The sequence below is a fragment of the Tiliqua scincoides genome, chromosome 12, assembly GCF_035046505.1.
Source record: "Tiliqua scincoides isolate rTilSci1 chromosome 12, rTilSci1.hap2, whole genome shotgun sequence".
Taxonomy (NCBI): Eukaryota; Metazoa; Chordata; class Lepidosauria; order Squamata; family Scincidae; genus Tiliqua; species Tiliqua scincoides.
The window spans coordinates 5,922,496-5,944,898 of NC_089832.1; the positions used below are offsets into that span (position 1 = coordinate 5,922,496).

Sequence of the window (22,403 nt, forward strand, 5' to 3'; positions counted from 1 at the left end):
TCTTTGTACCCGCATCTTCTCACTGTGAAAAACTGTCTATCACATCCCATCACGCTACCTTTCCCAATTTCTTCTCCTACTCTGCCTTTACCTTGTTGTTCTCTAATCTCCCCATCCTCGTCCCATAGGGATGAGAAGTTCCGAACCGGATGCCCCTCGGCTCCTGTCGGCCTTCCCCCAGGGATCAGTTTAAAAGCTGCTCTGCCACCTTTTTAATGTTTTGCGCCAGCAGTCTGGTTCCATTCTGGTTCAAGTGAAGCCTGTCCCTCTTGTACAGGCCCCGCTTGTCCCAGAACGTTTCCCAGTGCCTAACGAATCTAAACCCCTCCTCCCTACACCAACGTCTCATCCACGCATTGAGACCCCTGATCTCCGCCTGCCTGGCCGACCCTGCGCATGGAACAGGTAGCACTTCAGAGAACGCTACCTTTGAGGTCCTGGCTTTCAGCTTCCTGCCTAAAAGCCTAAATTTGGCCTCCAGGACCTCCCGGCTATATTTGCCCACAAGCACCGACAAGCTTGGTGCCGACAAGCACCACAACCACTACCTCCTCCCCAGCACTATCTACCAGCCTGTCTAGACAAGAAGTGATGTCCGCAACCTTGCACCAGGCAGGCAAGTCGCCATGCAGTCCTCACATCCCTCGCAAACCCCCCTCTCTATGTTTCTAATGCCAAGTGGGGTTTCTCTTCCACTATGCTGCAGTTCTCATCCTTACTGGATTGATAGATGGATGGATGGATGGGCATGAGTGTGTGCATGAGAGAGAGAGATAGAGAGAGAGAGAGAGAGAGAGAGAGAGAGAGAGAGAGAGAGAGACTCTATGGCTGCTAATTAGGCCAAGTTCCTCATATTTATTTATCTCAAATTAAAATATTTTGAGGCTGCCTTTCTGTCCCATCAAAGAGAGTGCCAAGGAAGCTTACAACAATAGAAAACAGCATTAAACCACACTTGATAACTAACTACAGTAACAAAAGAGAGCAGAACAGAGAGCAACAGTTTCAGGGAAATATTAAATGAAAGAAGAAAATCTTTGCTGGGGCTAGTCAGACTTCACATGGGAGGGGATTCAGTAAGTTCTGAAATCAAGAGATGGCAAGGACTGAACTGGGGACATTCTACATGTGTTTTGTAATGAGCTACAACCTTCCCATCTGCAAGAGGGACCTACATCTACATCTACAAGAGGGAACCTACATCTGCAAGAGGGATCTGAAGGCCTTAGGAGTGGACCTCAACAGGTGGGAAACCCTGGCCTCTGAGCGGCCCGCTTGGAGGCAGGCTGTGCAGCATGGCCTTTCCCAGTTTGAAGAGACACTTGGCCAACAGTCTGAGGCTAAGAGGCAAAGAAGGAAGGCCCATAGCCAGGGAGACAGACCAGGGACAGACTGCACTTGCTCCCAGTGTGGAAGGGATTGTCACTCCCGAATCGGCCTTTTCAGCCACACTAGACGCTGTTCCAGAACCACCATTCAGAGCGCGATACCAGAGTCTCTCGAGACTAAAGGTTGCCAACACAACACAACCTTCCCCATTATCACCCCACCAATGACTAACCTTCATAATTCAGTCACCTTCTTAGTGCTCACCTGGGGAGAATGCTGCCTGCACACTTTTCCTGAGGGTTCCAGAAGGATTAGAGATTTTTTTTTTTTAAAGAAAGCTAAAATTGTAAGAAAGGCCTGGAATATCAAAGGGGCCAGGCCCCTCCAGGGCCCCTATAGCAATAACCTTAGAGTCAATGCTTCCTGCTTAGCAGTGAGATGGTGGCAGGGCACAGGAGCTAGACTGACAGGGAGAAAAAGAGCTAATACTATGGTTTTACATGAAGTTCTGCGTATGTAAAAGGATCAGTGGGATTTAAGCAGCCTAACGATAAAGAACTGCAACCTTCACAAAGTATTTCCTCCCATTGTAGAGGTGAAACGCACACAGTATCCTTAGCTTAAAGTTTCTCAAAAACAAAAGTGCTACCAAAATAAAAGCAACCCCCCCCCCCCCAAAAAAAAAGGCATAGGGAAGTATAAAGAGGAAGCACACAAAAATAATAGCAGATTAGTTACTACAAAAAAAACAAAAACCTGCAAACCCAAATATGCACATTCACACTTTTGCAACTGGGAGCATGGCAGTCCTGATCAGTTTGCTGTTGCCATGCCAACCAGAAATCTGTTAATAAGTTCAACTTGAACAATCCTGTTGTAGAAGAAAGTATTTTTTTTTTTAAAGTGGAAGAGCGATACTTCCAAATAACCATCTCCACTAAAATGGTGCTACCAGATGAGAGCTCTGCCTCCTCATTAGTGGTGTCACTAGGGCTTGCATCACCCGGTGAGAGAGGCCAGCGTGTGTCCCCCCCCCCCGTGATGGACCTCCTCCCATGAAGTGGGTGGGGCAATGCCCCAGACAGCAGGCATGGTGATGCACCATCGCCCCACCCCTGCTGGTTTTTGGCTGCAACTTTTGATAGAACAGAGAGATTTCGATGTGATTTGTTTCACTGCATTTTGCATCAAATGATACATAACATGATGGTATTATTCAAAAAATACCAAGATTAAAAACATTTTGACCAGTAGTGGTGTCACCCCCCTGTGCACATCACTCAGTGCGGCCTAGCGCCCTACTGATGCCCTACTGACACCCTCCTACTGACACCACTGCTCCTAATGGTTCATCACCAGCTTTGTCTGCGGGGCCTACAGGTTGATTAAGGGTTTGTCCACGGCACAAAGGGAACCCATAAGTGGGCAAGAAGCAATGCGTAGCTGAATCCCTGGATCTAATAAGGTCCAAGAATGAGGTGTTCTCTGTAGCAGTCTCCAGTACAGAAAGTCAGCTACTGATCTCAGAATGTACAGGGAGCTATAGGTGAGGGTTCTCCTTCATCTTCCAAATGGATCCCATGTTTGGGCACTGGTGAGTCTTGGGCTACTGCAGATCTGTTACGAAAAGAGCTTCAGAAAGCCAACTGCAGGGCAAAATAAAGAAAACTTCAGGTGTGTATGTATACATATACATGAGGATTGCTACTGAGCACAGTGACGTGAAGGGGGCAGTTGGTCACTTCTAACACCTTTACCAATTTTTTCTAGTAACGCTAACTACAAAACTTTGTGCTTGACTACTCAGTTGTCTTCATTCTCTTTTTTAAAAAGCCAATCTATGGTAAGGCCACACTTGGAGTATTGTGTCCAGTTCTGGTCGCCGCATCTCAAAAAAGACATAGTGGAAATGGAAAAGGTGCAAAAGAGAGCGACTAAGATGATTACGGGGCTGGGGCACCTTCCTTATGAGGAAAGGCTACGGTGTTTGGGCCTCTTCAGCCTAGGAAAGAGGCGCCTGAGGGGAGACATGCTTGAGACATACGAAATTATGCAGGGGATGGACAGAGTGGATAGGGAGATGCTCTTTACACTCTCACATAACACCAGAACCAGGGGACATCCACGAAAATTGAGTGTTGGGAGAGTTAGAACAGACAAAAGAAAATATTTCTTTACTCAGCGTGTGGTCGGTCTGTGGAACTCCTTGCCACAGGATGTGGTGATGGCGTCTAGCCTGAACGCCTTTAAAAGGGGATTGGACAAGTTTCTGGAGGAAAAATCCATTACGGGGTACAAGCCATGATGTGTATGCACAACCTCCTGATTTTAGAAATGGGTTATGTCAGAATGCCAAGTGCAAGGGAGGACACCAGGATGAGGTCTCTTGTTATCTGGTGTGCTCCCTGGGGCATTTGGTGGGCCGCTGTGAGATACAGGAAGCTGGACTAGATGGGCCTATGGCCTGATCCAGTGGGGCTGTTCTTATGTTCTTAATCCCAACTAAGTGAGGAATCCGTTCAGCAATTCAGAATTCTTGGGGAAAATAGAGCTGACTAAGCAAGAAAAAAGCGAAACAGACCACAACAGAAGCCTGATCTAATGGCTAGTGGAGAAAAAAGAACCACGATTGGCAGGTTTTAAAGGAACACAAGCTTTGTTAACAAAGGGAGAGGGACAAAAATCACAGCTCGGACTGCACGTTTCTTGGACTGGATAACAAAATTGCTTTCCCAGGTCTTAAAAAACACAAGAATACAGCTGTAGGTTGCCAGGATGCAACCTGGAGAGACAGCTGAATGTGAACCGGGCGATGAGACAGCTGTGACTTCCTTTGTCTGCTCTCTTATTCTGCTGTCCTTTCCATCCCTGTTGAATGAAGCAGAACTCCAACTGGACCATTTAACAGGTGAAGGAGGGCACAGATGACAAGACAGGCACATAAGGCAGAGAAGTTGTAGCTACCTAATCTCCTGACTCAGCAGCAGACTGAAAGCTCCAGACCCCCTAAGGATCTGTTCTCGGCCCCCTGCTATTCTTTCTTTATGCGCTGCCCCTGGGAAGATCTCAGTGCTGACCCAAATGTTCTCATATGCAAAAGTTTCTCCTCCAAATTTTTATGTGATAGCTTCCAGAATCTGTTGTGGCTAGAAGAACCAAACTTTTTCCAGTTTTTCTTTCTCCTGGTGTCTGTTTGTCTCTTGTCAATCAGGCCATCTGACTGCAGTATAACAGCCACTTGGGTGGGTAGCTAGCTGCACAACAAGAAATTTTGTAGCACCTTAAACACTGACAAATTTATTTCAGCATCCACACACACATGCACATGGGCACACATAAAAAAGCAAAACTTAAAGCAGGCATGTCAGATGGTGGAATAGGAGCCCACTCTATATTGGATGCTGACAATTCGTAACGAGAGAGAGAGAATAAAAGTTTTGCAGCTGACCAAAACTACTTGAGAAAGTAAAATTGCCCTCATTAGGAAAGTGATAACAAATTCATTGAAAATGAAAAAAATTATATAGTTTCACAGCAGCTCTACATCAAGTCCCATGGTTTTCAGTACCACCTGTAGGCTGAAGACACCTCACTCTGCTTCTCTGCCCAGAACTTTCTCCCTCCATCCAATTCTGCATCCCTTGGGGCCCACATATCTGCTTGGGTGGTTCATCATCATCTCAAACTTAGCACGCCCAAGGCAAAACTTTTCATCTTTCCCCCACTGACAATGTTACCATCTACCCCACTGAGCAGACCCTAAGTTTTGATTCTTCTCTGTCTTTCACTCCCAGTATCCAGTCTGTTGTGAAACTTGTCGCTTCACCCTCATTCTACAACACTACAAGCCTTTCCGTCCCCTTAGTGATAGCACTAGTTCATGCCCCGGTCATCTGTCACCTTGACTCTTCCCTCCCTGGTCTTCTGAGATCTCACCTCAACCGCCTCACTTTAATCCAACATCCTGCCATGCAAGTCATTCATTGCTTTCACAGTCCTGCTGTGACCTTTGCTTCTCTCGCTCCAACATCCTCAGTCACTCAAAAGACCTCCTCTTTCTTTAAAGGCTCTGTCCCTCATCCCTTCCTGTTCTTTATGCCTCTGGCTCCAGCTGCCTCTGGGATCACCTGCAAGTTGTCTCCTCTCCTACTGCCTCAAATCCCTTCTCAAAATCTCCCTTTTCCATGGAGCCTTTGGTATTCCCTGCTAGTGCAACTAAGCCTAAACACATGGGTGTGAAATAAACTCATGTTCTCTGTCATTACTTCCCCCTCTTGCCTCTGCCATCTCCCTTGAATCTATTTCAGATTGTAAGCCCTTTGGGGCAGGGACCTGTTTGCCCACCTGCACACTAATGACACTATACAAATAAAACAATCCAATGGGCAGGTCTTCTAGTCATCTGGAGGCCTCTCCTGGGCCACAGCAGGTCAGCAACCCACTCTATTGGCCTCTGCAGGCCTCAGAATGGCCCGCAGAAGCTACTTAGGTTCCGGAGGCTTCTGAGGGTCATTCTGAGGCTTGCAGAAGCCAAGCAGACCCAGGTAGGCCCAAGCCAGCATGACCCAGGGGAGGCCTTCGGAGGCTCCAGCATCTGCAGAATTCCTTATCCACGAGGCGGTCAGGAACCAAACCCCTGCAGATCAGGAGGGCCCACTGTACAAATCCTCTTCTTCAGATGCATCATAAGATGCTGGTTCTCATATACCTCTTAACCACAGCTAAGGTGTGAGTCAGCATAAGTGTGTGAGAATCAAATCCAGGAAATGGGTGGCTGCAGAGGTGACACATATGATTCTACAGCCCACCCACCCCCCACCCCAATGGCTCTCAAATTTTATTTTGGTCCTGCTACATGGGTACCAGGCCCCAACCCCCAAATTTCTGCTTTAAGAAGTGATTGTTTTGTGTTCAAATATCTGCAGAAGCAATGTTGGCATCTTCTTAAATAGACTGCTTGAACTGATATAATCAATCTTTCATGTTAAGCCAGGGGTGTCCAAACTTTTTGGCAGGAGGGCCACATCATCTCTCTGACACTGTGTCAGGGGCCGGAAATAAAAAAGAATTCACATTTCATATTTGAATAAATTTACATATATTTACATAAATGAATATATTAGAGATGGAACCTATATGAATGAATGAAGGTCTTGCAATAGCTCATGGCCTGTTAAAGTCCTTACACAAAGCAAGACTGGCCTCTCCTTAGCTGCTGCTGCAGCATCACAGACGTGAAACAGCAAGCAGTGGAGGGAGCCCTCATCCCACAGGTCAAACAGTTGCCCTCACACTGATAGTAGTAGTATGGGCTCCAGCAAGTCTCCAGCGGGGGAACCTGGGGGCTTCTGGATTGGAAGTCCTCGAGGGCCGCAAGTGGCCCCTGGGTCAGGGTTTGGGCACTCCTGTGTTAAGCTAAGAAACAGGGCAAGTACTGAAGTCATTCAATTTCTCTTTCAGAGTCCTCTTCTATTTCTCAGGCTCATTGCAACCTAAATTTGTGGACAATGCACGTAAATAAATCATAGAGTCCATTATCTAAATCCACTCTATATTTATTTTATAAACGTTCCCTTCCTGATACATATTTGGGAAAAAAATGTGATCGGGCACAAAGTTATAAAAGCAAGATATTTAAGTAAATGCAACATAGAAGAAATGGTTGGTAAGTTGTTTATTCTTTTTTCCTTTCCTTTTAAAATTCCAGGTTTTTTTTTAACACACAAAAGAATTCATCAAAACATTTTACTCAATAGAACCAGAAGGGCCCTGTCTGAAAAAAGAATGCATTTTTGTTTAAAAAGGGAAAATTGGAGAAAATGTATTTTATCTCATGCATTTCTCAAAAAAACCTATTTTCCCCCCTTAAATGACTTAAGTGCTATACAAGATGCTCCAGTATAAAAGAAAATAAAAATCTTGCACAATATGCACAATGGCATTTAAAGAAAAATGAAATCACAGAAAAATGTAAAAATTATCAACAGTGCCCACAGTTTCATTACTGCTAAACTAAGTAGCAGTCAATGAAGGGCTAGGTGTGCATGTAACCAGGGTGGGTTTTAGCTATAAAGGATGAAGCCAGCGACCCAGTTTTCATAGGATTGACATAGATGCAACTTCTGGCTGAAGAAAGAGAATCTTCTAGCAGAGTACTGCAGACAGCAAAAGAAGCAGGGGACAGTTCCAGTCTTTCAGTTTGACTTCTTTGAGAGTGTCAAGTGTGGTTAGGTAGAAAGGAAAAGCACAATGAACCAGCAAAGGAAAAGCAATTTTTAGGGCCAAACTATATGTTCTGAAAAATGCATTACTAAAAGGCATGTTTAAGCTAGGCAATGCTTCTCTAAGCAAAAAGCAGGCAGAAGGGGCCCAAATTCATATACAGACCACATTACATGGTGAAGGAATGCAACCCTTTCTCCCTGCCAAATTTTCTCCTGTAAACCACTCAAACCTCCCCCCCCCCCAGCAAGCTACTACTTTACTACAAATAGCTACTTCTAGGACAAACAGCATCTCTGCCAGGGCACTGGGGGTGCGTGGGTGGGTTGTCCAGTAAATGGTGCAGAGGGGAAGGATGATTTCTCCTCTCCACATGCAGCAGTCCTAATCTGAATTCTCCTCTCTCTTTCAGTGGCCTGACTGTATCCAGTGCAAGAGGGGGCCAGAAGTGGCTCAGCCAGAGGCAAGGGGAAACTCTTCCCCTTACGCCCGGGTAAGCCACCACGGCCCAGATGGACCTCCTCAGACTTGCACCAACTCAGGAGGTGGCACAAGTCTGAGGAGAACAGAGCGGCTTCAAGTCGCTCCATGCTGCTTGGGGAACGGGTTTGGAATCGAGCGTAACAGCCAGATCCCAGCCCTGTCTCCTGCTCACCCACCCCCAGGACCGCCCTCCGCCCACCTTTCCTCTAGCCACGGAATCTCTCCCTCCTGCCTCCTCCCTGCCCTCCCCAGACCCAGTGGCGTCACTATGATTCGCGTCACCTGGTGCGGGAGGCCTGCGCGTCACCCCATGCAGTGGGCGGGGCAACGCCCCAGGTGGTGGGCGTGGTGATGTACCATTGCCCCGCCCCGTTGGTTTTTTGGCTGTACCTTTTGTTAGAACACAGATATTTCAATGTGGTTTGTTTCATTGCATTCTGCATGAAATTACGCATTGATTGATATATAACATGATGGTATTATTCCTTCAAACTCTGATTTTAGTGATTTTGAAAACTAGCAGAATCTCACACACACACACACCCATATCAACTTCCTAACACCTTATTGCTGCAGTTTTCAAACTTTTAGCACTGGGACCCACTTTTTAGAATGACAATCTGTCCAGGACCCATTGGAAGTGATGTCATGGCCAGAAGTGACATCATCAAGCAAATTAAAATAAATAATTATAAATAATTACATTAAAATAAAAGAAATAATTAAATAAGGGGGAGCCAGTCCTGTTCCACCAAGTGAATCTACTTTGAAGTAAGTCCTATTGTGGTCAATGGGGCTTACTCTCAGGAAAGTGTGGGTAGAATTGCAGCCTGTGAGCTCAAGCCTATGCATGTCTATTCAGAAGTAAGTCCCATAGTGGTCAATGGGGCTTACTCTCAGGAAAGTGTGGGTAGGATTGTAGCCTGTGAGCTGAAGCCTATGCATGTCAGAGGTAAGTCCCATAGTGGTCAATGGGGCTTACTCTCAGGAAAGTGTGGGTAGAATTGCAGCCTGTGAGCTCAAGCCTATGCATGTCTACTCAGAAGTAAGTCCCACAGTGGTCAATGGAGCTTACTCTGTAGTCTGCCTGCAATAACACCCCCCCCCCCAAAAGAATCAGGGAGATTTCCAGCCCTCCCAGTCCTCAGTTTAAAGTTCTTCTATTTCAAGCATATCAAGATAAAGACCCAGCTGGCTTTTCAAGTGCAAATAGAAAACTTTCCCCTTCCCAGTTCAAGTCTCTTTTTTTGCCTTTTTAGTGGGGTGGGGGCTGCGTGGTTGCCTTCTGGAGCATCAGTTGAGCTCCAGTTCCATCGGATCAGGACCATTCTGGTGTCCTCACATTCCCCTTTGCCTGGCCTGACCACCAGGCAAGGCACGTCTGCCTACTCGTGAGTAAACACGACTGTGAGGCTGCTTTGCTTTCCATAGGGCTCAATAGACTTGCAGATGGGAGGGAGGGAGGGACCTCTTTCTCAGGTGTTTTTGGGGGCTGCATTCATTGGATCGGGACCATTCTGACGTCCTTGGAGTCCTTCTCAACCTGCCCTGCCCTTTCCTACGGACTAAGGCAAGTTCGCTTACTCACGAGTAAATGCAGCCACGTGGCTTCATTTCGGGCTCAACAGACTCGCAGCTGGAAGGGAGTCTGGAAGGGAGGGACATTATCGGGTGTTTTTTGGGGGCTGCATTCATTGGATCAGGACCATTCTGGTGTCGTTGGATTCCTCTTAGCCTGCCCTTTCCAATGGACTATGGCAAGTACACCTACTCATGAGTAAACATGCAATACTGCTCACTTTCACTTTCCATAGGGCTCCGCGCATTTTTTCTTTCCGGTTTTTTGGCCATAACTCTTGAAGGAAAGGAGCTATTTCAATTCAATTTTTGCAATGCACTCCACTGGACCTTCTGCATCCAATGGTGTATGGCATGACGCGGTAGCTCCTAATGTTAGTTTGTCATCCCCCCAGGGTGTGTCACCCCCGGTCCATCATCTGGTGCGGCCTGCACCCCCCTAGTGATGCCAGTGCCCAGAGCCCTGTGTCAGCCAAGCTCAGTCGACACAGAACCTCCCTGCCCAAGTCAGTGCGGAGGTTGGATGCAGCCTACATGGGCTGGCATGCATCCTCCCAAGGAGGAGCAAACGTGCTTTATGGCACACTTTATGGCACATTTGTGACCCTCCTGGGCCAGCACAAGGGACTTGCACCAGCCTAGGGCACAGTGAGGATTGCACCCTTAATGACATATTCTTTATAATGTGTCCTTTAACCCTAAGTCATACCAACTTCAACTGGAGAATTTAAAATGTTCTTAAGACTGCAATCCTACCCACACATACCTGAAAGTAAGCACCGCTGAATAGAATAGAACTTACTTCTGAGTAGACATGCATAGGATTGGGCTCTTGAGGCTATAATCCTATGCACGCTTTTCTAGGAGTAAGTCCCACTGAACACAATGGGACTTTTGAGTAGAACTGAACAGGATTGGGTTGTAAGTCTCTTCCCGCTCAGCTCAATTTTTCTCACCTTTCATTGGAACACACCTGAAGTTTGCCTGCAATTTCGTGCATCTGGCTCTGCTTGTAACAGTTTCTTATCCAGCAAGAATTTAAGGTATGGCGGGGAGATATGGCGATATGCATTTTAGGGAAAAGAAAACACCACTCACTACAGAAGGCTGCCTCGATGGCCACCTACGTTGCCAAATGCTGAGCTCATAGGATTGTGTTCAGCCGAGTTCAAAGGATTCTGTGGGATTCAAAAAAGCCCTGCTTACAGAGTGCGGAGCCCAATGAACCCTATGACCTGGGTGTGATGGAGACGCTACATTGCAATAAAGCTTATCCCACATTCTGTTACAAAGGCTACACAAAGCCACGTTGCAATCACACTGTTTCTGTGGGAAGGCAGCAGGGACTAACAGGAGCAGAAGCTACTTCCGGCAAACCAAAGGAGCGGAAAAGCTACATGATTTCCTCTGTGGAGTTTCCTCTTAGTTGTATCCGTCTACTGGTCCTAGCCATTGTTGAGAGAGGCAGAGGAAGGAAGAGAGAAAGAGAGAGAGAGAGAGAGAGAGAGAGATGAATGCCTTTAAACATGCTGCTAACAGATCTGCTTAAGAATCAGAATTTTTCTTGTATTCAGAGCTTGTGTATGCTAGGAAAATTACAGCCCAATCCTATCCACACTTCCCTGGGATTAAGCCCCATTGACTCTAATGGGATTTACTTCTGAGTAGACATGCATAGGATTGGGCTGCAAGAGAAGGGCAAGCAAACCTCGCTAGAAATTGCTTACTGGCATTAATTGTCATAAAGACACTTACTGGAAATGTCACCACAGTCAGACAAACAACCTGATTTATTTTGGGTTGGCTGTTTAAAAAGAGGGAAAGGAATTGTGTGTCAAGCAACTCCTCACCATGTTACAGTGCAGGGAACATCTGGGAATCTCTCTCTCCCCCCCCCCCCCCAATTTTGCAGGATTGTGTGTGGTATTTTAATTGCTGTTGATTTGCTCTGGGAACCATATTTGGGTTGGAAAATGTGAAATAAAAATGGAAGAAATAAGCTGGTTGATTGCTTTGCTTTTCACCCAAGGCTGACAAAGAAAAGATGTCCCCTGAATTTGGTTTCCTTGTAAATGTAATTCACAAGCCAAAGGCTACAATCCTATTCACGCTTTCCTGGGAGTAAGCCCTATTGACTATAATGGGACTTACTTTTAAGTAGACATGCATAGGATTAGGCTCAAAATCAGTTATTCATCTGCTCTTTTGGCTTGTTAAGTAGGCACTCCATGAGCAATGTTAACTGGGATGCTGAGTTATGAAAATTTTATGAAATTTTATGAAATATTATTTTATGACACGGGCTACGTCAGAATGCCAGATGCAGAGGAGGGCACCAGGATGCAGGTCACGTGTTGTCTTGTGTGCTCCCTGGGGCATTTGGTGGGCCGCTGTGAGATATAGGAAGCTGGACTAGATGGGCATATGGCCTGATCCAGAGGGACAGTTCTTATGTTTTCATATGGAAGAGCACATGTTTTTTTCAGACTAGAATTCATGAATATTGCAGGGAAAAATTAATTAGCAAGGCAGAATGTATGGAAAGAGGGTCTGTACTTCATAGAGATACAGTCTGTATTTGCACAATGCAGCAATTTTCAACCTTTTTCAGCTCATGGTATACTGACAGGGTGCTAAAATTGTCAAGGCACACCATCAGTTTTTGGGCAATTGACAAGGCACACTGCACTGCCGGCCAGAGGCTTACATTCCCCAATGGCCCTACTAATAAATAACCCTCCCCAAACTCTTGCAGCACACCTGTGTACACTTGCAGCACAAGAATGCACCACAGTACACTGAATGAAAATTGTAGGTATGTAGAGAAGGGCTGTATCCCTTTAACAAAGGTAGCAAAAGTCTGAAGGGCAGGTTTATAACCTTACTACAACCATCTTCTGAAGTGCTATACTGCACTTTGCTTTTCTCTGTAGGAGTAAAGGGATACAATTGAAGACAGCGGGGTATACGTTAAACTGGCCTTCAGCCCTTGGCTTAAACACAGGGTGCATGGCCACCATTTAGGTTCAACGTTGTTTATACGCAACAGGGACCAAATGTGTACACTTGTGGGCTGGGCAAAAATGGATTAACTGCACAGTCCCATCGCCTCATCTGCATAAAACACCCTTCACCCACAAATGAAACTAAGTTTGAAAAGGTCAGCTTCCAAAAACTTGCTTGAGTCGTGCTAAAGCACAACTGCTCTGGAAAGGAGGGTGCATGACTCTTTCTGGGAATGTGGATGCCAGTTTGCACTTTTGAAAACAGCTGGTCCATGAATGGAGGCAGGTTGGGTCAGGTGGCAGGTCATGGATGGGGCTTGATGACAGGTCAAAACCTGATGGGACTGGAAAGCCTAATGACTGTGAAGTCAATAGAAGTCAGGCTTACACACACACACATGGGGGGGAGAGAGGGAGGGAGAGAGTCTGAAATACCAAATTTATCCAAGATACCTGATACTAAACCCCAAATATTAAATTTGCTGGCAAAATACCCAGGAGTTGGCAGCGGTATCTAAAATGCATCAGACTCAGGGCTGCAGCAAAAGTCATCCCTCCTTACAACTTAAAAAACATTTTTTTTTTGGCACTTTCCTGTAATCTATTTCTTTACTTCCGTCTTCAAGTTATTTGTCAGACAACACAATCCTAATTTGCGCTGGAACAGGCAGGCCAGCTGGCCTGCGCTGTATCTAGTGCAAGTTTGGGCTGGTTGTGGCCTGGCGCAATGCAAGGGGAAATAATTCCCTTTACCCCGCGTAGAGTTGCAGCAGCCCCAATAGGTCTACTTGGATCTGCGCCACCTAAAGAAGTGGCATAAATTCGAGTAGAACCGAGCTGCTTTGTACTCCCCGGGAACAGGGTCAGGATCTGGCATAACTGCTGGGTCCTGGACCCACACCTGCTCTCCCGCTGCCTGCCAATGGGCCCACCCACCGCCCACCCTCCCCACCCCGAAACACCTCCTCCCTCCCTCCTCCCCTTGCCCCCCCAGACCCCACACTGGCCGAGCTAGATCAGCATGGACCTACTTGTCCCTGTCAGCAAAGACGATGAATGTTGCTTCCATAGGCATGTGACCCTGCATTGGCCAAGCCAACACACAAGGCGCAAACATGCTTTACGGCAACTCTCCCAGGCCAGCGCAAGGGACTTGCACCAGCCGAGCGCTCTGTTAGGATTGTGCTCGGAGGTGCACCCTGCAATTCCAGGCTGCACAAAAGGAAGGCTCCTTCATAACTGAACAAGGCCACACAACTCATGGCATTCCTCTTGATTTTTTCTTTCGCTCTCAAAACAGAAATAAAACTATATTACGAGTAGTTCTTCCCACACTGGGGCAGAACCAGTCCTCTTGCACTTTCAAGTTGGGTGCTTTTATGTTAAATCAGAAATGGAGGAAGTAGGATGAAGGAAGTACCTCACCTGCCAGGAAAAGAAACCCCAGGCTGTTTTTTGGTGCATGACACCTGCTCACCTTGCTGTGTTTCTGAAAATATCTCCATCTGTAGTGCAGCAATGAGGCACTGACTTTCATGCAGAAGTTCCCAGGTTCAATCTCTGACAGGATCTCCAGATAGGACTGGAAAAGACCCCTGTTTCATACCCTGCAGGGCCTCTGCCAAATAGTGCAGACATTCTGAGCTATATGAGACAATGGCTTGACTTGCTTTAAGGCAGCTTTCCATGTTCCTAACAGTGGCTCTCAGGCAGAGCTCCTTCCCTAAACAGGCTACCTAGTTTCCTTTGACAGGTGATTAAAATCCCGACCTTCTGTATGCAAAGGATGGGTTCCACCTCTGAGCTAAGGATTCTCCTTTGTTTTGCACATGTTGGTGCCAAGGCAGAAAAATCAAATGGTGTATGTGGTGGTAAAAGTATTGTTATAATTATTATGAATTTTTCATCTTTTAATTGTCATCTTTTAATGATACCCTAAGGCGGGCTACTTAACTCTGCCTAACACTCTAGCATGATGCACTTCCTCTGAGAACTGTCCAGAGATAAAGCGGGGCACATGGTGCTGTACATACCACAGAGTATACAGACCATGAATGTTATTCCCTAAAATGTTGCCACTTCCAGAGATGAGAAGGAAGAGGAGCCTTGGCCATTGCTTGACTACAATTCACTTAAATGTATGCAAATGTAAAATGTATCAGTGTTCAGTAATGATGTCTGAAAAATGATTGGGGGACAAATGTGAAGTCTGGGAGAAAAAACCCCTAAGGCAAAAGTCCAGGCTGGTTAAAAACTAAATTCTCCCAAGCGTCAATCAAGGCTAAAAATGCATACTCCTCCATAACATGCCCCATCACTTATTTTGTCTCAGGACCGTAAAAGCACTTTGAAGGGAATCACAAGACGGATTATAGCAGGGAGTGAACATCAGTGGGGCAGACATTGTGAAATCTCACCCATCACGAAAAGAAACAGGGACCAAATACACTGAAACTGATGGCACAGACTACAGCAGGGATATTAAACTCATTTCATACAGCAGGCCAAAGTTAGCGTTTGTGATGCCTGCTGAGAGCCGGAAGTGACATCATTAAGCAGAAAGTGACATCATTAAGCTGATGATGGCCAGAAATAAGCACTTCGTTTTTCATATAAAAACTCATTCACTGCAAATGACAGAAAAGAAAATGTGCAAATCTTGTTCGTATTTTCAAGATATGAGAGAGCCCAATTATAATGGAGGCCAGATAAATTGCTTCCAGGGCCTGTGGGCCTTATATTTGACACCCCTGGACTAGAGCTTTGTGAAGAATCCATCAGAATTAGTTACAGGGTCTCACAACAACTAAAGAAGTCCCATTTCACAAATCCAAAGTTCAGTTCTGCCCATTTGCCATTAATTAGATTAATAGATAAGATGATAAATAGTTTTTCCATTCTATACCTTATAGACTTGTCCATAGGTCCCATTTCCAACAACCTGCACCAGTTCAAATATTCCTGCTGGATCCTAGAACAAGAAAACACAGAGGTGAATTACTGACTTTTCAAATTGCCTATCCTAGGGAAAGGCATTACTGAAACTCAGCTGATGAAAGTTTTGGGGTTTGTGCAATTCCCTGGAAAGGTCTCCTGCACAGGCTTCATGGAAACTAAAGAGGAGCTGTGCAAGAGCCCTTATTAGCAGACAAAGGGACAAGAGCTAGATGTGTCCAAGTCCCATTGCAATCTGGCAGTGGGAACGTTTCCTACTCTGCAAAGAGTTAATAGCACAGCTGTGTCCAAGGACATGCGGATGGCAAGTCGTGGAATGTGGACATGGCAACACAAGGGAGCCACAGCTATTCTTGTCGAGCATGGACAGAACAGAAAATTAAACTGTGCACAGCCTCACCCAAGCCAAAGCCAGTCAACCCAGTTTTCTAAAAACAACTTGGAAAAAGGAAGATAGGGGAATGTCTATCCAAAAATCACAGAGGAGTCGATGTCAAACTGTTGCAGGACAAATATTATGGCATTTCAATACAGCCAACAACTGTCGCTTCATCTGAAAATACAAAAGAGTTTTATTTAAATAGTCTCCCCCTAGATCTAGAATCCATCTACACCTGTTGCTTTATATCAAGGTCACTAGCCTGAATGTAAACTCCCTAAGACTGGTTTGGGTAAACATTTTCATAACATTGCATTCCTTAATGATGATAGAAGCCTAAACATGCAGGCCTATTAATCAGAAAGATGCTTTTGTTCTGTTTTGGTTGCAGAACCTAATCTTAAATTTGATTTTCAGCTACTGTTTTACAAAGCTTCTCTTGCATATCTCTAACCTTCAGAAAACCTGAACTTCCAAATTCATTTTACATTCTCAGTGAAACCATTTTGAAACAACAAAGCACCTCAAAGTACGAGAAATTCTTGGTGATCCTCCTGAAAAATAAAACTCTGGTTACTCATAAATACATATTTATATGTTAGTTCAGTTAGGGCACAATCCTAAACCCTTATGTCAGCGCTTTCCAGCACTGACATAAGGGCATTGAAGCTCTGAGGTAAGGGAACAAACATTCCCTTACTTTGAGGAGGCCTCCGCGAGTGACACCCAACTGCAGGATGCAGCACACATCCCTTTGGCACCGCTATGCCAGTGCTGGAAAATACTGACGAAAGGGGTTAGGATTGCACCCCTAGATATGCAAAATAAGCTTTGCAAGGGAAGTATGTCTTTTTCTTTTATTTTAACAAATGAGTGCCTAGAGCTCATGGCCAGACCCTTCTGAAAATAATTGAAAAACCTTTCCACCTAGTTTAAGTAAGAAGAAAATATATTTTGCTCTGGTTTCTTATACAGATTTCTTTTTCACAGTCTTACAGAAGAGGATAAATACAGCTAAATAAGTTGGCTTTGTGGCATTCCAGGTTGGCTGTCTTGCTTCAGCCTCTTGGACCTTTCTCATCCAACAATAAAGACAAAGCAAGAAGAGGAGCATATGGTACAATGCATTACAGTAATTAACCTCAAAGTGATGAATGTTTAGGTCAGGATTTTGGCATCTGTCAAAGGATACATAGCAAACTTGGCAGTAGCTGGATCACAAAGGGCCATGCGGACTCTGGGATACCAAACGTGAGTGGAGAGGAAGCACTACATCAAGGATGTCCCCAGCTCTGAGATAATTAAGAACTTGGCCCGGTCAGAGGACTCAGCCAGAATATTCCCAGGAGTACTTGGATCAGAACAAGGGCAGAGCAAGGACCAGAGTCAGAGTCCTGCATCTGTATCACCGCTTAGCGTATCCTTTTGGGTGCAATCCTAACCGGCACTTAGGCTGGCATAGGTGCACCAGGAGGGTCGCAAACGTGCCGTAAAGCACATTTGTACCTCTGTGGGAGGAAGCTGCATTGGCACATCTAGATGCACAGAGGCCAGCAGAAGCCTTCCGCACCACCGCTTGTGTCAGCGCACCCGCGCCAACACAAGTGGCGAAGGTAGGCGTGGGGGGCATGGAGGAGGCGGGAGGGAGGCGTTTCTAGGCGGGGGAGGGCGGGTGATGGGCAGCCCCGGGGGCAGGCACGCAGGGAGCCGGGGGCAGGGCTGGGACCCTGCGGTTATGCCAGATCCCAACCCCTGTCCCCAGGGAGAACGGATCGGCTTCAAGCCGCTCCATTCTCCTTGGACTTGCGCTACCTCCAGTGGTGGTGCAGGTCCAAGGAGACCCATTGGGGCAAGCAGCCCTTACCCAGGGGTAAGGGGAAGAGCTTCCCCTTGCCTTTGGCTGAGCCGCTGAAGCCAACAAACCTGCATTGGATGCAGTGCAAGCCTCCTGGCTTGCCTGCTCCAGCGCAGGTTTGGATTGCGCCCTGAGTCATCTATGGTTAATAAGAACTGGCCTCCAGGTGAATAGGCAAGTTTTGTTCATATTTGTTTCTTTGTACATTGAAAAAGTTTTGGGGCCCAATCCTATCCAATTTTCCAGATCCTATGCAGCCCCAAGATAAGGGAACAAAAATTCCCTTAACTTGAGGAGGGTTCCATAAATGGTCCTCCCGCCACAGGATGCAGTGCATGCCCCGCTGGTCCAGTTGCCTCAGTAGTGCAAAGCTGGATAGGATTGGGCCCTTGATTTCTTTCTTAGGAAGTCATTGCCCAGTGATAAAACACATGAGTAACATGAAAATGTTCCAGGTGGGGTTGGGGAAAGACTTCTGCCCAAGACCCCGGGACCAATCCTGAATGGACAATACTGGACCAGACAAACAGATAGTTTGACTCAGCATGAAGCATTTTCACATGCTTCTTTCTTTCAGGATGTTGGTGTATTCGTAAGTTTTGTAATGGCTAAACTGTTAACTGGATGCACCATAAATGACTTTCACTGATACACTGGCTAGCTGAATTATGGACATCTGACTTACGGATGTCTGAGTTAGGGATGGCTGCATGGGCACCTTCATACAGGTGCAGTATGTCCTTTGTGGTGCTTTTGTGCAGACATGATATTGCTGCGCCGGCTGCTTCGAGATACTTGTATTCCAGAATGGAACTGGTACTATGTTGGGGATTTAGTATATATGTGGCCATCTTGTATAGAACAAAGTTCTGTTGACTAATATTTATTTGAGGAATTGATATCCTGCCTTCCCCATGGCAAAGCAAATGCCCCAAAGCAGCCAATTAAGTTTTGCGGATTTATTCACAAGGCTACTACTTTAAAGTTAACTGTCAGATACGTCCTTGAGTTGAGAGACCCAAGTACAAAGGAGCAGAAGGCTGTAACTTTCTGGATAGGTGTTGCTTGTTGCTGTCAACCATCAAGGGATGCTTCACAAGTGCTGAGCTGCTGCTGGATAACACTGACTAGAGGTTCTTGCAAGACCTCTTCTACTTTCAGAGTCAGCAAGCAACCATAGATCTACCTCTGACGTATCAAGGCTATCCTCACTGTTGTAAACAAGAAACCCCACACCACAGTCACTGACTCCAATCTAGTTGCAGTTAGCTAGTGGTTTCATCAACATGTGCACTGCCATCCAAGTCATAAGAAAATAAGAACAGCCCTGCTGGATTTGGCCAAAAGCCCATCTACTCAGAGTCCCAAAGCTACCTTAAGCTCTCCGAGAGATCCAAACAAGGTCCTTTCCATCTCAAAACATGGAGATGTCTGAAATCAAATGCGGGACCTTTGGCATGCAAAGCAGGTTCTCTGCTACTGACCCTATGATCACTTCCCTATCCAAAAAACTGACAGACAATAAATTTGGGACAAAAGCAAAGTACTTCTCCATACAGTGCATAATTCACTGATGGAACTTCTTGCCACAAGATGAGGTGATGGCCACAAGCTAAGATGGTTTTAAAAAGGAGATTAGACAAATTCAAGTAGGAGGAGATGTCTCTCAATGGCTAGTAAACACGATAGCTAAATAGAGGTCATGAATAATAGTTGCTAGAGAGAAGGGGAGGTTATTACCATCCTGCCCTGGTGCTGAGCTTCCTAGAAACCCTGGGTTAGTCACTGTGGTAAGCAAGATGCTTGACTAGATAAGGTTTTGCACCAGAGCTCTTCCCATGTGTTCAGTGGGGCTCACCCCACCATGTGAGTGAGTACAGAACTGCAGTTTTTGTCACAACTAACAGGCCTGGAGAACTCACAAGAAAAGACTGGTGGGAATACTATGCAAAAAGTGACAGGTCAGTGGGAAAGATGATACCAGGTTGCACGGAAAGACCAAATGATAGCAGTCCCCCCCCCCCCCAAAAAAATCATACAGATTGCTAGGACAGATGCTGAGAAAATGATCTGCAAAATTAATACTATTTCACAGAAACCTCTAGTGATATCTTCCAGAAGAAATTAACAAGAGTGATAAATTGCATTGCCACATACCAAAGAATTGGTCTCTGGACTTCATGTCTCATGGAGTTTATGTGTGCGAATGCAAATCTCTCCAATGAGGTTTAACTGAAGTGATGAATGTTACATCTGATGTATCAGGCATTTTTCCTTGACGAGGAAAAGGTTGCAAGATGCAACTGAAATCTTTTTTTGTTTGTTCATGGGATGAATGCAATTCAGCAAGAATTATGATTTTGCCTTCTAGTGGAAACAGACTCCACACTGCAGGGTGATCCAACTTTTTTCTCTTTCTGGCCACCCCAGTCTTGTGAATGATTCAACATGCATTCAAATCATAGAGAATGTCATAAGACAGTCCTTTAAAAACTCTGCCAAAGTTACATTTACTGGAGGTCAGTAAGACATACTGGACCTTGCATATACAGTATAGTAAACTCCATTGTTGCCTACAGATTCCTCCCTTCTCAGCACAAGGGTTAGCTGGAAATAATGAAAACAAGAACTTAATGTTGGATGGACCTAACCCAGGAATTGAGTTTTCAGCTCCACAGCAAATTAATCTACTTTTGAAAAAGCAAAAAATAAAAATAAAAAAATCAACATTTACTGGGGGAACAATATATTACTGTTCTCCTGACCAAAACATTGCTGGTTGGGAAGGAAAATTTAGCTCTTACCCGCAGGACAAAATGTCACCACATCATAAGTCAGTGCTATCTTAACCATCCCAAATGCCACAAGGCATTCCCCTATATGTACTCTTTTTAAAGGGTAAGTCCTAAATACATGAACAAATAGCTCCGTTATCTTATCTTGCGTGTTCAAAGCTTAGGGGCATGCCTTTGGAATAATGCAATCGCAGCCACAAAGGAGGAAAAGAGGAGAATCTCATGATTTCTATCACACAAATCTTGCGATTCTGAACTTTATCAAACTGAGAGAATCCATTCGCCTGACCTACTTGGGATCAACCCACTTTATACCACTAGGATGACAATGATGGAAGATAACACTGGGGTGCTGTAACTGTCAAGAGTGCACACTGGGAAGTCCCTACAAGCAAATCTCACGTCAGCTATGAACTCACTAGGCAAGTTCAATGTCTCAGTGGTGCTACTGTATGTAACACATTTGTGCATACCAGGGGCTACTTTACAAGGTTGTTGTTGTAAGGATTACCAAAATATTGCATATAAAGTGGGAGCGAATTTTCACTTTGCTTCTTCCAATTTAAAATTGTTGGTCACCCCTCAAAACCTAGAGCCAGCATAGCTCATCTGTAATATGGGGCTGTTGTAAGAACTGCCAAACAAACTATGTGAATTCTCACTTTGCACCCCATGTTTAACTGTGGGTACCCTACCCAGGGGTCCCTCCCCCCATTCCTAGAACATGCACAGCTCATTTGCAGTAAAATTTCATGCCGCTTGGATGTACAAAGGCTGTTACAAAAGAGCATGGTGTTCTCAGAAACAGCAGAGGCTCAAAGCCAGATGTCTGGTCAAGCAAAACTTATACCACAACAGTCAGGATTTTCTTTCCAAAATGATCAGTTTACCACAGGAAGTCAAGACTAAATAAATGCCTAGATTTCTATGGCAAAATTATTATTCATTTATACCTCATTGTCGACGTGCAAAATGCTTTTGAAAGAGTGGGAACCATACTGGGTGGTTATAATCCCTCTCCCGGAGAACTCACAATCTATAATAATAAGTTGACATCTGTGTAATGCTTTGTGAATGCAAAGCAGTTCACAAATACTACTGAGATGTTACCTTTGCAATAACCTTTCAAGGCAAGTACTGTGATCCCCATAACACAGTTAGGGAAGACTGAGGCAGAGAGTGAGTGCCTTGGCTATGGTCACCTAGTGAAGATTCCGGGCACAGAGAGTCCCAATTTGGGGCTAGTGAGGATTCCGGGCACAAGTGAAGAAGTCCTGATTTGGGGCTCAATCTCTTAGCCACAACACAATGCCAGCTCCAAGACTACAGGCCTACCTTTCCAGACTGTTGTAAGGATTACCAAGATACAGCGTGTACAGTGACATTTTTAAAAGAATTAACAGAATGCTAATATAACACAGCCCACCACACATTTTGGTGCCTTAAAAGTTAGACCCTGGATATATTTTGGGCGTGTTTTGCCCTACTGGCTCTAGTTTTGGAGAGACACATTTACAGATTCAATGGGATCTTGACAGAGGAACAGTACCCCAAATATATCCACGAATAGGTCTGACTTCTGAAGCACCAGAAGAATTTTGTTGCTGTTGGGCTGTGTAATCCTTATGAAAGACTTTTTTTCCCAAGTGTCCAAACCCATTTCAGGTACATTATGTGGGGCAGTGACTTCCAACCTTTTTGGTCTCACAGCACACAGACAAGGCGCTAAAATAGTCAAGGCACAGCATCCATTTTTGGACAACTGACAAGGCCCACTCACATCCCCCAATGGCCCTGTTAAT

The 22,403-nt window shown here is 45.4% G+C and overlaps 1 protein-coding gene across 2 annotated transcripts in view; it reads right to left on the reverse strand.

Moving 5' to 3' along the window:
- NRK (Nik related kinase) overlaps positions 1-22,403 on the reverse strand; it is a 126,408-nt gene that overhangs the window by 103,095 nt on the left and 910 nt on the right. For both annotated transcript variants that reach the window (XM_066640015.1, XM_066640014.1), the window contains exon 2: positions 15,523-15,588. In XM_066640015.1, coding sequence (XP_066496112.1) covers positions 15,523-15,588 — 66 coding nt within the window. The remainder of the gene's footprint in view (positions 1-15,522; positions 15,589-22,403) is intronic.